General features: G+C 46.3%; 1 protein-coding gene across 1 annotated transcript in view; it reads right to left on the bottom strand.

Annotated features, from left to right (window-relative positions):
• Positions 1 to 14,000: 14,000 nt before the first annotated feature.
• The window catches only part of CAPN14 (calpain 14), a 40,968-nt gene continuing 38,447 nt past the window's right edge, over positions 14,001 to 16,521 (bottom strand). Inside the window, exons 20-21 of the mRNA XM_081068757.1 lie at positions 16,400 to 16,455; positions 14,001 to 14,095 (exon numbers count right to left, since the gene is read on the bottom strand). Coding sequence (XP_080924883.1) covers positions 14,069 to 14,095; positions 16,400 to 16,455 — 83 coding nt within the window. The 3' untranslated portion in view covers positions 14,001 to 14,068. The remainder of the gene's footprint in view (positions 14,096 to 16,399; positions 16,456 to 16,521) is intronic.

The following is a 16,521-nucleotide window of genomic DNA, read 5'->3' as shown; positions in this document are numbered from 1 at the left end:
GGAGATCATGTAATGTAACAAAGGAAGTTTACCTAGACTGAGGGCTCAACTGAAGGCTTTCCTGTAGAAGTGAGATTCAGACTCAGTACTGAAAACAAAGTTACCTAGGCCAAGGAGGAGAAGAAAACTGCAGGCAGACACCTTCATGTGCAAAGGCCCAGTGGCCACATGCAGCATGTTGCATTTCAGGAACTGTAAGAAGACCCGAATGAGGGGATAATAATAACACAAGAGGAGACTGGAGAGGCAGGGGTGGGGGGCAGCCAGCCAGGCCCCATAGAACTTTTGAGGTCGTGTTCAAAACCTTGGGATTTATCGCAAGAGAATAGGGAAGCAGTGCCGTGGATGGATGATAGGTGGCAGGGTAGGTGAATAAGTGTTGCAGAGGTATGCTGTTATTAGACTCCTGTGTTCAAAGCTTCCCTTTGGCTACAAAGGTGAGAGAAATTTCCACAGACAGAGAAATTTTCTGACAGACCAAAGAAGAAGCTAAAATAGTAAATATAAGCAAGATGATGGAGCTGGGACTCGGCCGACATGGGAAGAGGGGATGGATTTGAAAGATAATGGGGGAAAACCATCAAGAACTTGCAATCTGCTGAGAGAGCTAATGAACATACACAAGAAATCATACAGTTCACCTGTTTTACATGAGAGAGAAACTGGTTGAAGAGGATGGTAGTGTTAGCTCTAATTGGGGAATGTGTCACATAGAATATGACATTGAACTGGGACTTTTGAAAGACGGTTAGACTTGAAAATGTTGGAATGAGAGAAATGGGGACTTCAGACAGTTCCTAGGACTATGTCTTGGGGTTCAGACGATGAGTGTTTGCACTGGTGTACTTTATACACAGTCTTCTAATTGTCCAGTGAGGAGTAAAACTTGAAAAACAAATCAGGTAATATTGAAAATGCACAAAGATATTCATTTAACATTGGCCTCTGTGTATGGGCCTCTGTGACAAACATTGTGAATATACACAAATGAACACCACTCAGGTGCTGCACTTAAGATTTTATTGCCAAGCTTACCGTCTTTATAGCCCATGGAGCAGTCTCTAAAGGAGGAGTCTGAAGGCCACCTGCAGTCACTGTCACCTGGGCAGCTTCCTCAAAGGGCAGGCCCCCAGATTTCTCCCAAGGACAACTGAATCTCTGGACCAAAACCTGAGAATCTTCCTTTAAAACAAACTCACCAGGGCGTGAGCATGCAACTCTATCGTGAAGATAGAGTGTTTTCCAAGTGACTGTGCTCCAAATGCGACAAGCATTTTACACATTAATTCATTTAATCCTCCCAATGACACGGCCGTGTTTATATTATCTCCACTTTCCAGATAACAAAACTGAGATGCAGAGAGGTTAACGGATTTGCTTAATGATATAACTCATGTGTTATAAAATGGAGGTTTCAAAGGTGACATTAACTTTTACAAAAGAAAAAATTTTCAGTTGAGTCTAACAGGCCAACATTGAGGCAGACCACCACCTTGAAGTTCACCAGCAGAATGACATTGGTCCCTTTGATGAAAATGTCCCATGAAGATCTAGTGTGACTTTCTCAACAGAAACAAACAGGTGTAGTCCCTATGGGCATCTCTAGGACAAGGGGAACAGTCGGGAGAGAGGAATAGAAGGAAGAGGGGGGATCTGGGAAGAAGAAAATTGACTTGCAGCTTGGTCAACTGAGCCAGGTGGGACTGACAACCCCCCACGGGTCACCTAGGGAATTCACATGCTATCACTTGGCCAAGTCTTGATTTGCGAATAAAACTGCCTCTCTAGCACTAAGACTCAGTGGCAATTCAGTGGGCCAGAACTACAGCCTCTGCATGGTCACTTCTAACAGGCAGAAACAGCAAGCCAAAATATCAACACCCTGTCTTTCTCATCCACCGCCATTTAAATGTCATCTCCTGGGTCAGGCACTCACTGGTCCTTCCTAGATTGCAGACCATACCCAGCAAAGCAGACCCAAACTCAGAGAATCAAATCTGCCGTTAAGCCACTGGGAGTTAATAAGGAGAAAATTGCCAGGTAGAATAAGCAGCAGATGAGAGTGGAGGTTTAATTCCGCCGTACAGGGGAAGACTGGCAAGCATGTCCAAGCAGATTATTGCAGTGGAGGTGAAATATTTCATAGGATATTTTCAGAGGGAGATGCATGCAGAGGAAATGGTTCCAAATACATATTTAAAAAATATCTTTGCCATAACAATATAGGTAGGAACATGTGGGTAATTACTGCATATGCATGAGGGCATAATTAATAACTATAAGAACTGGAAGATTTTCAAGCTCTACGGCAATTATAAACCATGAAATAAAATGCCCTTCCTTGGGGCGCAGGGCTATTATTCAAGCATCTCTTCTCATTATGGTAGCTGGAATTTATATAGCGCCGCACAGAAATAGAATAAACAAGGGGTGAGTTGTCATCAACTAATACCAATTCCTGGCTTTGTGTTTTTCCAAGAGTCTCTCCCACACATTAGCTTATTTGATCCCCATACGTATTAGTTTCCTATTGCTGCTGTAACAAATGACTACAAATTTAGAGGCTTAAGATAGCACAATCTTTCCTCTTAGAGGTCTGGAAGTCAGAAGTCCCAAATGAGTATTACAGGGCTAAATCAAGGTGTCAGCAGGGGTAGTTCCTTCTAAAGGCTCCGGGGAAGAATCTGTTTCTTGACTCTTCCCACTTGCAGTCCTGGGCCTGTGGTTCCTTCCCCTAAATTCAAGGCTAGCCACATACCATCATGAAGTCTCTCTCCACTTCTGTTACCACACTGCTTTCTGTCCCTCTCCTCTTATCAGGACCCCTATCAGACCCACCTGGATAATTCAGGACAGTCTCCCCATTTCAAGATCCTTAATTTAATCATATCTGCAAAGTCAGCTTTGCCATTTACAATAACATAGTCATAGGTTCTGGATATTAGAACATGAAAGTCTTTGAGGGGACATTGTTCAGTCAACCACACTATTGAAACCCTACAAAGTATGCATGTGAATCCCATTTTGCTGATGAAGAAATTGAGGTTCAAAGGAATCTGGAATTGACTTTCTTGACTTTGTTGGGTAATTTCATTCATGTGTCTCACCAATATTTATTGTGTGTCCTGTGTGTGGCAAACACTATTGTATACACAGTAAAGTCTACCTTGAGAAGTTTACATGATAGTGGGGAAAACAAACAATTGTTTAAAGATTTGCATAGATACAAATATATTTGTGTTGGAAAGGAAAGGAATAAAGTAGTAGGAAATAAAAATAACAGGAATCATCATTTAGATTTGGGGGCAGTGAGGTCACGGGAAACCTCTCTGAGAAAGTGGTGTTTATGCCAGGACCTAAAGATGTATGGGAGTAGACAGTGAAAAGGAGAAGGAAAAGCATCTGAGGATGAGGGAAGAGAGAGTAAAAAGACCCTAGAGTGGGAGTAATATGCAACTTCAAGGAGACCAGTGTGGCTGGAGGATGGTGAGTAGATGTCACCTCTGCCTGGAGACCTTTCCTGACCTTGGACTATGACCATCCTTGGACAGGCACAACCCCTTACACTTACTCTTGAACTTAGGTTGTCTTCCAATCCCACCTCTCTTTGTACCTGGTCTTTTCTGGTTTAGTAACCAACGGCAATCAATCGACTTGAATTTCTTCCTGCCTCGGCTTTCCTATTTGAAAATACTCCCACCTACCTGACCATTGTTGGCAGATAACTAAGTGAATCTGATACGACATAGGCCAGAGAGTAGGGGCTTGGTATACATCAGAGTGACTTCCAGGCTGTGTGCCCAGACAGGCCATGTTACATTAATTAGACCCTTCCTCCAGCCTTTGCTCTGGACATGGAATGCCTTCCCATCTGAGGCCTCTTCAGGAATCCTTTCCATCTTCCCAAGCCCAGAGCAAGTACCTCTCTAGGAAGCCATCTCAGAATTCTTCAAGCGACAATGATCTCTTCCTTGCTGAGCACTCACTGTTTGACCCTAAGCAGAACCATACAATTTAGGGCTTAATTCCCTTCCATCGTTTCCATGTCACTTATTTCTTCAACTAGCTGAAAACCCTTGAGGAATGTCCTAGACATCTGAGTGTGGAGAAGCCAAGACGGCGTCTAATCCCCAAGCCTTGGCTGACGGTATTTGGATCCTCCTCTGTCTTGGGACCTGCAAACTCAGACCTCAGCTCTTCCAGACACATGGACTCCTGCAGCAGTTCGAGGCCTGTCTCAAACGGAGAAGGTGGTAAGAAAGCTGATTTGCCCATAAGTAAATAAGTGTCGTAATTATGGAAAGTTATTCGCAACAGACCAGCAGATGGAAACTAATTTACGCAACAGTCACGGTTATTCATGGAAATGTTTGTGATTTATCTACCAAAGCAGATGAAGACCCTAAAATTAACATGTGTATGCCAGCACCTGTAAGCTGAACCTCACCCTCTTCTCAACAAGGTACCCACATTGCCATCAGATCAAATTCAGCATCTTCAGATCCACTTTAGGTTCGGGAGCTCTGGAGAAAGTGTGGGTCTGAGAGAATAACAATGGGGAAGGATGCGGAAATGTACAAACCCTCCTGGCATTTTCCATTATGCCAAGAGGTCAGGGTTGCCAATGCTCATCTGATATCATGTATCAGTCCAGTATGTCCTGAAAGCCTGTGACAGGAGCCCATCTTGGAGAGGGATGGAACAAATGAAATGTAACAGACAAAAGTCGGTAAGTTCTGAAACACTGGTCTTTGCATACATCAGAATCATTTTAGTGATTTGTGTGTGTGTGTGTGTGTGTGTGTGTGTGTGTGTGTATGAAAAAGTGAGCTTTTGTGAAAACCTGGACTTTCATGCCTTGGCCCCAGAATTTCAGATTTAAGTAGTGAACTGAGGTTCCTGCCTGTATACCCAGGGAAGCAGCCATTCTCAAATACAATCAACAAAAAAAAAATCATCTGTAAACTTGAGGAACGTGCCATGTGTTAAAATGAAGATGGTGATCTATGGGCCCCTGGAAGTGGTGGGTTTAAAACCTCTCCTGGTGATTCTGATTTAAGGTCCCATTGGTTGGACACACTGAGGAGGTATCCGGGTACCCTACAACATGTACATTATCCAAACCCCTAGAGTCAACTCCTTTAAACCAATGAAACAAGAACCTCAGTTCTGAAGCAAACTGGGTGCTTTAAAACCACTTTCCTTAAGAATGGGCTTTAACGGTGAGAGCTCTTGCAAATAGTGAAGAGACCAAAGCTACAGGGAACAAATAGATAATCCCCTAATGAAACCTCATAAATGGAAGATTCCAAAGCGAAGGATGGGGGGGGATTCACACTTGAAGATAAAGATCTGGGGTTTATCTTCTAAAAATTCACTTTGAAATGCCTATTCACAACACTTAAGTATTTGCTTGCTTAAAAAAAAAAAAAGTTCTTTGTAAGGGGAGGAAAAGATGTCATTTTCGAAATCCCAAACTCTTCAACTCGAAGATTGGCTCTGCTTAAGGTCCCAGCACATTTTCTATTGTTTTTTTTTGCCTTAAAAGATATTTATATAAGCTCCCATGAGCTCCCAGCAACACTAAAGTCTGCAGCTCTTAGTTAAATAAACCAACACATGTGGCGCTTTAAATCACAGAGTCTCTTTGATCAGGCCTAATGGGAACACATACTCCCAATGGGAATTAACTGTCTTCAAGGGAAATCTTTCCAGGAGTAAACGGGGCTGTGGGAGTGACTGAGAGGGCACCCACTGCTGAGTTAAGAGCCCTCCCTGCACACTCAAGAAAGGAACCTCTCAAAAATGCAATCAACATAAAATAATCTGTAAATGTGGACAGCGCGGCCTGCCCTGCAAGCTCCATGTGTTCAAATGCAGAAGGTGACGTGGTACGAGAGCAAGCAGATGGATACAAGCCACTGGCAGCTGATCATGGCACAGTGGGAAAGCAGAGCTCACCACTGGCAGGAGGGCCATCCAGGGGGACAAAGGGAGTGCGCATCTGGCAGCACAAATATTTAATCACTGGGAAGGCGTGTGCTGCAGCGGCTCAGGCTCATCTCACTCCCTGGGCTTAAGTCTGCTTAGCCATCTAATGATTTGTTTGCTTTCTCAGGCGCCCAGAGGTGGCCCTTCTTGGAGGGCAGACGTGAGCATCTGGTCACTCTAAAGAGCCATCCTTCGTTGACCACTGAGGGATTGAATTCCCAGGACACATTATAAGTACGTGAGCACGACTGGTGGGGACCTCGCTTTCCAGAGACTGGTCACTTCTGGATGCCCTGGCCTGGGGATTTCTGACCCGCTGAGCCTTCTCCGTGAAAGTCCCATCAGAGTGTAGCCCTTCAGCGGTCTGGCCAGAAAACAGCCTGTTCCTCGAGCCTCCCACTGCCTCTTAATAAGGGGACTTCCAACATGCTTCATTTGTCTAAGAAAGCATCTGATTACTTCTAACTATGATGTACAAAGTTGCAAAGGCAAGAGGAGGGGTGCTGAGCATATCCAAGAAATGGCTAGAAGTCCTGGGAAGTGGCTCCACAGAGACTGTCCTTGGCTGGGTAGGCTAAGGGTACAGATGGGTAGGTGGAGAGACAACATCTCGCCTATGGAATGTGAGGGCTGTAAGCATCTGAGAAACCTGTTTTCAGACTAGGTTTCTTCTCTGTCTTATTTAAGAATGACTGACCATGCTCAGCTCTGCTCCGCCCTCTACCTCCCGGGGATGAGTAACACAGACAGCCCAGGGCCTGGTCTTCTACCTGGGAGCTGCTCTACCTGCTGAGAAATGGTGGGGAGAGGTCTTAGGGGCTCCACCAGACGAGCCACAGGGCCCCTTCCACCCACCACGCATGTGGACACAGCACATCTCAGTATCTGAGCTCAACGGTTTGAAGCACACAACTCCTGCCCCAGACCCCACGCCCCTGCTCTGGCCCCAGGTGACCTTGGGGGAAATTACCTTGCTGTAGTGGTAACTTCCACGTCTACCAGCAGCGAGTTATTCCAGTTGCCAAACAGAAGAGCTTGCAGACCAAAGCAAGAGGCTCACATCACACGGTCGATTCAATTGATTTAAAACACAGGGAAGCAGGGAGACAGGGTAGCTAACACACCAAGCATATTGTGGGAGGGAGTGGAAGCACCACGTGACTGAATGCTGGGTATGCAGTGCCCCTAGGTCCTGCCCCTCTGTCACACCAGCCCTTCCTGCTGCTGGTGTGGTCGCAAGCTAAACTGAGGCTTGAACAAGGAACCCGAGAGACTGAAGGTGCTGGGGCCCAAAAACGCTGTGCTCTATCAGAGAGACACGAGGCCACAGCTGGAACTTACCAATTAGTCAGCTGAAGGCCACGGCTGTTTATCTGCATTTCTAGGCTAGAACGGGACCATCTGGGCATCACCAATGGGCAGCTGATGGAAGATTGAGCGCCTCGTGGGTCTCGTGTGTGTTTGATGTTTCCACTATTTGGTGTTTCATGTATCTCATGTTTATTTAGTGTGAATCATGAATATTCAGTGCCTACTCAGCTCTTTCATTTCTCCCTATCTGTTAACACGCGTGGTTCCCTTTCTCTATCTACCTCTCGCATGTCTTTCAAGCCATTTGCTTCTACACTTAGTTTTCTCTACCCTCGTTATTTGTTCGTTTCTGAGCAGAATCACGTATCCTCAAATTACCCAGCAAATGCACATGACCTCAGGTCTGTTGTGAGAACAACGAGCCCCCCTCAACTGAGAACCCCACTTTACAATTTGCAAAGCTCTTCCATATTCACAATCTTATTTAATCGTTGCTACCATCCTGTGAGGCAGGCGTTACCATCCCATTTCAGAAGATGAGTACACTGACACTGGAGAGATTAAATGACTTTCCTAAGGCCACAGAGTCATACACCCAGTTGGCAGAGGGGACGTAAGCTCAAGACATCTGGCTTCTGGTCAAGTGTGTCTCCCATTTCAGCAGCCCACCCATGGATCATTTTCACTTCCTTTAAGACCCTCAACTCTCATTGCAGAACTCGCAGAATTCAGACCTCTTCTCCCAGCTGCCAAGCCTCAGAGACTGGCACAGCCTGATCTAAAGAAACCATCACATCTGGAAGGCTGGGTGTCAGACACACACACACACACACACACACACACACACACGTACACACACACGTGTGGGGGGAGGGGAGGGGAGGGAGGGAGAGAGAGACAGACAGAGAGACAGAGAGAGAGAGAGAGAGAGAGAGAATATGGAGAGCAATGAGCAGGCCTGAACAATAACCTCATAGGACCATTTCCTGGCAATGCCTGCAAACCTGACTGCATGTGCCCTGCCCAAGGGAGGAGCCTCCCTGCAGCTCACTCCCTATAGAAGCTTGTCCACTCAGGCAGAGGCAGCAGCAGTTTGAGGAGTGCAGTATCTGCACCCCGAGAACACCATGGTCCTTTCAGCATTAACCCCCAGCCAAACGCACTCTAACAATCTCTGATCTCCTCCTCAAGGAAGCCAAAGACTAGGAAACGAATGTTCTGCATGAGTCAGCCATCTGAGCTGCACCCAGGGTTCCCCCGACGACCCAAAATGAGAGTGAGGTTTAGTACACAGACCAGCCTTGCTGTGGCGGCTGACCCGTGCCCACTTCTCCGAGTGTGAGCAATACCCACTGAGGATATAAGAATGGAAGGGGTGACCCAGGGGCCCACAGCCTGGTCCTCTGGCTCTGCCTGAGCTCGTGCTTCTGCATGAGGCTGTGCGGCCTCAGCAGGGCTGCCTCTCTCAGCCATTGTCGATGAACAAATTGGTCTGCTAGTTGGGTGAGTGGCATGTCAAGTGTGGTGAAGCTCCCTCTTGGGGGAGACTCGATGTGAGACTGATGGGAAGTCAAAACAAAGACAACGATCATTTTGCTCATTTTATTCCGCCAAAATGGAAATGAATCGGGAAATGAATCCTTTGTACCAAAGCCCTCAGATAGATGTTTTTCAGGCAGAACTGAAGCGTGGGTTTCAGGTTTCAGCGCCCTGTGGCCTTTGGTTTGCCCTGGTTTAGAAAGCACCTGGCTTCTCCCCTGATGGAGTCCCAGGCCATTGCAGAGACGGGCCCTGCTGTGGGTCAGCATGACTCTGAGCTAAGCATCTTGATATGTGATCACACATGTCCCATATCGTGTCCTCTGGACCAGAGACACAGACATTAGCAACTCGCCGATGGTGACTTACCCTTGTCACTAGGGGAGCTGGACTCAAGCAGACAGCTTCTCGTAAGCCAAACTGAGCTCTTGGCAAATTTGTTACCTCCAACCAGACGCAGACTTGGAAGTTCTATAATCCAATTTCCTTCAACTGCACACATAACCTTCTTAAATAATTGAACTGAGAAGTTAGGGAACTCATCTGAGGCTCCACGGACAGCTTTCCAGGAGAACTAGAAATGCCCAGACTCCCTGACACGGTGAAGCCTGTTCCTTCCACTACCCCACCTGGCCTATGTTGGGCTGCGGGACTGCCAGCCTCATTTTCTTCTACAAGCAGGCAAAGCTGAGGCTTAGAATGGAGATGAGGACTTAACAAGGCCTCACCTTGATCTGGGTTCAGGACTAGGATAAGCTACCTCCCACTGTTCACAGAGCCTTTGCTGTTACAGCCTGAAAGAGAAAGGCTCTGGAACTGGAGCCACTGGATTAATCCTTCTGGGAGGAGGAATTCTGAATGTGTAAGAGAAAATGATTGTCACGTGGGGTGGCCTGCGGGGTCTCTGCTCCCGCTCCCCACATAAGAACGCAGGACATGGTGAGGCCAAACAGGAACACCCATGGAGCCATAGATAGGGGAGTTATACCACTATTTTCTCCCTGGCGGCTGGGTTGGAGACACAGGAGGCAGGAGCCACACTATCCACAACTACTTCGCTCTGCCAACCAACCTCACTTGCTAGCTGCAATCCGCCGTGCTAACTGCAGTCTGCACTTGCTAGCTCAGCCACCATCTTCTTGCTAGCCCCCATTTCCTGCTAGCGTAGCCACGGCAGTTATATTAGTGGCCAATGGCTCACTGGTTACAGCTGACGGCCAACTAGCCACCGCTGATGGCCATCCAATCACAGTTGATGGCCATTTACTACCCGAGCCAGCACCTTTCCACCTGAGGGCGAGAGCCTGGAAACTGCACTCTGGCTCTGTCCCCACAATGATGTCCCAGTCTCTGGAATGTCAAGATGATACATGTAGATCTTCAGATAAGAGTCTGATGAGCTTTTTAATGGGAGTTTGAACTGCCCCTTTGGTCAGGTCATGTCACCGAGTGAAACTGTGCCTTATTCAACATCAGAAGGATCCTTTTAAAGGAAAATCGTATGTCTCCGTAAGCAAATCTTATATATTAATATTTTCAGTTAGCAATTCAAGTATCTGGAGATACTGACTTTTCAAATGACAAGATTCATGTGAATTACTTCAAAAATCATTAATTCAGTCGTTAAATGCCATATGTGAGCTAGAGACTAAGCTAGGTGCTGGGTGCAAGAAAGCCTGGGCCGGGAGCAGTTGTATCCTTCAAGGAGACGCATTTGAAACAAGGACTTAAACACAGTTTGCTTTTTTCAGAGACAAATACATTGCATAAAATAAAGAGCAGAGCATCAATTTAAAAAAAACTAAGCAGAAAAAAGAGGCGACAAAAGGAAAGTGAATGAAGCTGGTCGCTTGAGCTGAGTCAGGGTGGCAGGACTGGAATCAGCCTAGGATTCCCAGACTGGGGGCTGAAGCTACCCTCCAGTCCCACAGCCCTGAGGAGCCTTTTTGTGGGAACAGCGCGCCATCTAGTGGTCAAACAGCCTCAGCACATGCCACAAGCGAGGGAAGGAAGGTTTCCTCCCTCCTCCAGAGAAATCAGGTTGAGCTCACATCTTTCAAATACATTGCCAAATGCCAGAATCAATCCTGTGTTATCTTATGATATCCTGTGAGGTGAGTGTTGTTCTCACCTTTATCTACCCTCACCCCCCCGTTGACCCCTTGGGGCTCTGATGAGTAAATCTCCCGCTTCTGAGGTTTGAGGTAAGCAGGGAGCGGGGTCCTTGTCTGTTTGACTTAAAAGGAGGTTTAATAACAAGATGGCCACTTTCTCAGGGATCCCTGGTGCTGGGTCCCTGACACTGGGGACTGGGACAACCCTCTTGAGGCCACAGTTCAAGGAAGTGGCTTGATACATTCAGAGAGGAGACATGGAAGAAGAAGAGGAAAGTAAAAATGGAGTATGAGACCTTGTGTGTTTCAGAAGAGCGGTCACTCGGAGTGACCATGTTCTTTAAAACAAAATTTAAAATAAATAATAATAGTTGTTAAAAAAAATACTTTGCTGCCCAAGGGAAGAAAGAAGAGCTTCATTTATTGAGTGCCTGCAGAATGCTGGTATTATTGGATCTTTTTAGTGACCCAGTGACGTAGACATTCTGGACTCCATTTTACAAATGAGTAAACTGAGGTCCAATGTCACATGGCTACAATGTTCCTTCCCTTTCATTCCCGTTGGATTTTATACCCCCTCTGTCCTCAGGACACAGAAAAAGTAGTGGTAGCTCAGGACTGTGGCCAGTGGTCCCAGAGGGCCATCCTCCCAGAGCTCCCCAGGAGCTGGACACACAGCTTGCTCCTCCTTAAAGCCAGGCAGAGTTGGCCCACTTTCACCTACCCATAACCCATGAAACTCATTTCCTCCTTTTTTCCATTATAAATATAAATACATATATTTCATTGGGGAAACATCAAATTAAAAATCCTGGAGGCTAAAATCATTTCTCTAACCCAGCATGACAACAGGAAAGCAGTGCGATTTACAGTCAACTGCTGACTGCTCTGCCCAGGGCCCCAACTAGAATCTAGCAGGTTCTCTTTGGTGACTGACTTCTTATACAAAACATGAGAGAAGGAAAATAGAAAAAAAACAGGGCTAAGGAAAGTCCAGGTATTTTGGCCCCTCTTGTCCTTTTTTTTTCAGCCATTAGTCTTTTTTTCTTTTTCCCTGAGATTTTGAAAGCCAAGGACAGGACTCACCCTGGAATGCTTTGCCTGCTTGGGCTTGACTTGTGGACAAATCAACCTTCTGGAACTCCCTGACCTCAACTACCTTAGCAGCTGAGGACTGATTCCTCACTTCTCTTTCACCAGACTCCTGGGATGCATATTTTCTGCTTGTCTTGGTCATGATAAAATTTCGGTTTCTGGCAATTCCTGATGTCCACCATTCAGACGTTCAGCATGACTTCATCCTGACCCTTGCCCAGTCTATCTTGTCCCTGATCTTTACTTGTCCCCCATGCCCTGAAACGAAAAAAGATGGGGAAGGTATATTTGGGTAGGGAGATGGCTTTGCCCCTGATCTCTAGTACTCAGCCCAGTGGGGGTGGTTGGAGGGGGTATTGGAGGGAATCGGTGGGGGTGGAGGTCTGCAGGGCACCAAGCATCTGTGAGCTGCCACAGTGATACATAGGGGAATGAGAGTAGCACATGTATGACATAGGAGGACAGTTGAGACCACCAAGAAGCCAGAAACAGGGCTTTATCAGACTTAATTAATTTGGATATAAATCCCATTTACATCAAGCAAAACCATCACACTGTACTCCAGGTGCCATGAATAAGCTAATGGCACCACCCTCCCACCACCCAACAAAATCTCCAAAATCGTCTTTGTGGACCAAAGTAGTAACTATTTAATTAAAATAACTGTTTATAATGGCAGAATGTAAAGATAGAGATACTGAAAAATAGACATAAAAGTCTTTTAAAGACTATACATACATGATTATCATTTATAAAATCAGTAATACCTCATGTATCTGGCACTTAACAGCACACCATTTTATATTTTATCACTTGGAATAAAGATTTCTCTAAATAAAGTACGTTCCTACCTCCTTAAGCCATGCTTTGAAAGCGCTTCCTCCATCTCCTACCCTGCCCATCTATCAGGCTGTGAAATTTCCTTTTCTTCTACCAATGGACACACTTACCCATAGTCCAGCCCTCTCCTTTAGTCTGCTAAGGACTGGGAAATCAGACAGCCATGTTTGTTAGAATAGTTTGTAAATAAAGAAACATAGAATTTTAATGAGTGACTCTGAAGTGCAAAGTAGGTAAGTAAAATGCATGGGCTTTGGAAAATGGCCTTTGTTCTGGTTTTCCACCTGGGTTCTGGGTTGGTAGGAAGGCTATGAAAGTAAGGTGTCATGCTAGTTCAAAACAATCAGATATACTGACCACCCACTGATTAACTCTATGACGTAGCAGGGATTTGTCATTCTTCTTTGAAGTAGGTGCACACACTTTCCGGACTGATTTGAAATGGATATGATAGTTCACAGATCATGTAAACAAACTGACACCTGTCATATATAGGAAGCACTTTGAGAACTTAGGTGTTTTAAATCCACAGGGCCCCCCGCCCCCAAATCCAATCATCTGGAGATAATGTCAGCAGAAGACCACCCAGCGACCTCAGATGCCACAGCCATCCCGTCCCACCTGGATTCTGCCAGTTCTGTCCGTGCTCTTGAAAGCTCAGCCTATTCCCAGCCCGCACCCAAATAGTTGAAACTTAGCCCGTGCCTCCACCAATTTACAGATGCTGGTACAGTTGTCTAAGGGCAGAGCCTGTCCTCTTCAGATCTTGAAACCTAGACTATTATTCCAAACGTGATGACACGTGGCATGTCTAAGGTCATTTCAATTGAACAGCCACTAAGGCAGTATTGTATAGAGGTTAAGACACTGCCTCTGGAGTCATATTGCTTAGACTACGTCAGGTAACATCTGTGCTCTGACAAGGTTGTAGCCATAGGGAAGAAGACTTGGTCTTTACAAGTCCAAGGCAGAATTTGCTACTTCCTTTCCCTTTCTGCATGCTGGCCATCCAAAGTGGAGATCTACAAACAAGACATCTTCCCAGCTGAGGAGGTGATGACTGGAGACATGGTCCTGAAGAACAGCAAGGGGGTTGAGCATCGGTTGGTCTCAGCCAGTGGCTGACACTTGGGCCATATGCAGAATCCTCAGTGAGGGCAGATCAAGCTCTAGTTGTCTTAGGAGTACAGCGTCATCATCAGCCACTGGACATAATAGGGAAGCAAATTATGGTCAGTTCAGCTCCACTTCTGACATTCAGTTAAAGGGGCTTCATTTCTCGGTCACCAGGTCCCAGAGCCTGACATGGCACTTGGGGCCTCCTCCCCCTCACTTCTGGGAAGCCATGGAGACAGACATTAATGGATGTTTTAGCCAGAAGGACCACAATATCTGATAGTAAGTATAAATCAACCTGAAATATAATCAACCTTGACTTCTCCTGGTGCCTGTGAATGATAACAGCCAAGGTACAGGCTGATTCTGTATTCAATTCTCAATGCCTTTTTTCCCCATGAATTCAATTTGGCACACTCATGACAGCTGTGTGCAGGTGTGCAGACTGACTGGGTAGCAGAAATCGATTAGAGCATATTCTACACATTTACATTTATGGGCCCATTTGTCTGACAGTTTTAGGTGGGTGTGATGAACTGTCCCTCTAACTCACATAGAGGGGACTTCTGGAGAAACCACTCCCCAGGCCAATTATATCCAAATGATAATGCTGATGATGGTGATGATGATGATAATGGTGAAGTAAGTTACCAATGGTGTCAGAGAAAATCCCAGAATGAAATTCCAACAAGTTGGCGGCCACTCCCTGCAGACCTCCTTGGATGACCCTGAGGATCTTCTCCTCATGGAACCAGAAAAGGGCAGAGCTGAAGAGGATCTTAGGGAACGCCTAGCCCAGCCCCTTCATTTCACACACAGGGAAGCCGAGACCCAGAGATTTAATGTGATTTGCCAGTTACAAGGCCTGCCATAGGTTCAACCCTGGTCTGGATTCAGTTTTCTTCCCATGAGAGCAACTCGTGTTGCTGGAGCCTGCTCGGGCTGTGGCCTGTCCTCTCTCAATTACACATCCACGCTACCTTGCTCTCCCAGCTCTGAGACTGCGCTGTGGAAGGATCGCTTGGAATCAAGAGGTGAGCCTGGGGATCTGAAATGGCGCTGGGCTCACAAGAGTCTAAGAGTTGCCCTTCCACCTGAATCTTACCTTCACATTCGAATATGGGAGTGACTGAGGAAGGATATTTTGGAACGATATCCCGTAAAATGGACATTTGAAGTCAAAAAAGAAACTCTAGCTTTTACTGGCCTTTCTAAGCAGCCCAAGCAGAGGATGTGTTTTAGAAACAAAGAGCAGATGATTTAACGCCAGACCCCAATGTCTTTGCAGCAAACGCCACCTAGCGCCTCATCTGGCACGCAGCAGGTGCTCAATAAATCCATGCAGTTTGAATGATCAGGGAAGCGGATCCACGTTAAGCACAGATTTGTCTTCTCAGAATATCACCTCACTGACTCCACACACACTTGTTAAGCACCTCCAATGTGCGAAGCACTGCATGAGATTCAAGAAGGGGGTACGATGCTAGATTAGAACCCCTTCCCACAAGGGGAAGGCTAAGCCAGCTCATGACATGAGGTTTATTTCTGGCCTATACACCTCACTTAGTCTGACACTGATCTCTTCAGAATCACTCTGAACAGATTTCCTCATTCTCTATACTCTAGCTAGGACTGTACATGCTATTCCCTCTGGCCTGGACCTTTCCTACTCTCTACTCTGTCTACCTGGCTCCCTCTTATCTTTGAGATTTCAATTTCAGTGTCACCTCTTGCAGAAAGGTTTTTGTGGAACACAACTACCTATGATTGTGCTCAAGCTCATTGTTGGCCCAGGTCTTCAGGCCCCGGACATCCATGCCCTCTGCAAGTAACTTTGAAAGTTCCTCTCATGACAGAGGAAGAGGCTCGTCCCCAAACATTGGAAGAAGGCTTGGCCACGTGACTTGCTTTGGACAACAGAACACGTTGCAAGGCACGTTGTCCCCAGACTCAGAGACCATGCAAGTTTAAGCTTGTTTTCCTATGCTTCTGCCATTGTCCTGAGAAGGGCAAACCTGGCGGAACTTCCTCAGTGAAGGTACCAGCAAAGCTCCACCTCACCCACAGATCACAAGCCAGCCAGCCAGCCAAGACCTACTGCCATCCAGCCGTGTGACTGGGGAATAAGATATATGGGTTTGTCACGGGGCACTACTGCGGTCCCCGTCATTGGGTCTGCTGACTCAGTCTCCTGTCCCCTTCATATGAGCCTAGCATAGAGTGGGTGCTAAGGTAATATCTGATGAATGAATGACTGAGTATAATGAATGCAATGCTACATCCCGAACTCAGTAGAATACAGGGCCCCCCAAACCCTTCTCCTCAGGAGACTGAACTGATAGTGCCCCCCTCTACCTTAACATGGTGTGTCCACCCTATGGAGAAAGACTTACCTCTGGCTTCTGGAGGTATATCCCTTTGCCATCTTGGGTTAAATTTTGGAAAACATCTGTGAAAATGTAGCAGAAAGGAAGATAGCTAATGTGAGCATGTGTGTTGGAAACATTATAAACTA

This window comes from Rhinolophus hipposideros, assembly GCF_964194185.1.
Source record: "Rhinolophus hipposideros genome assembly, chromosome: 12".
Lineage (NCBI taxonomy): Eukaryota > Metazoa > Chordata > Mammalia > Chiroptera > Rhinolophidae > Rhinolophus > Rhinolophus hipposideros.
This window is presented reverse-complemented; position numbering and strand designations above follow the sequence as displayed.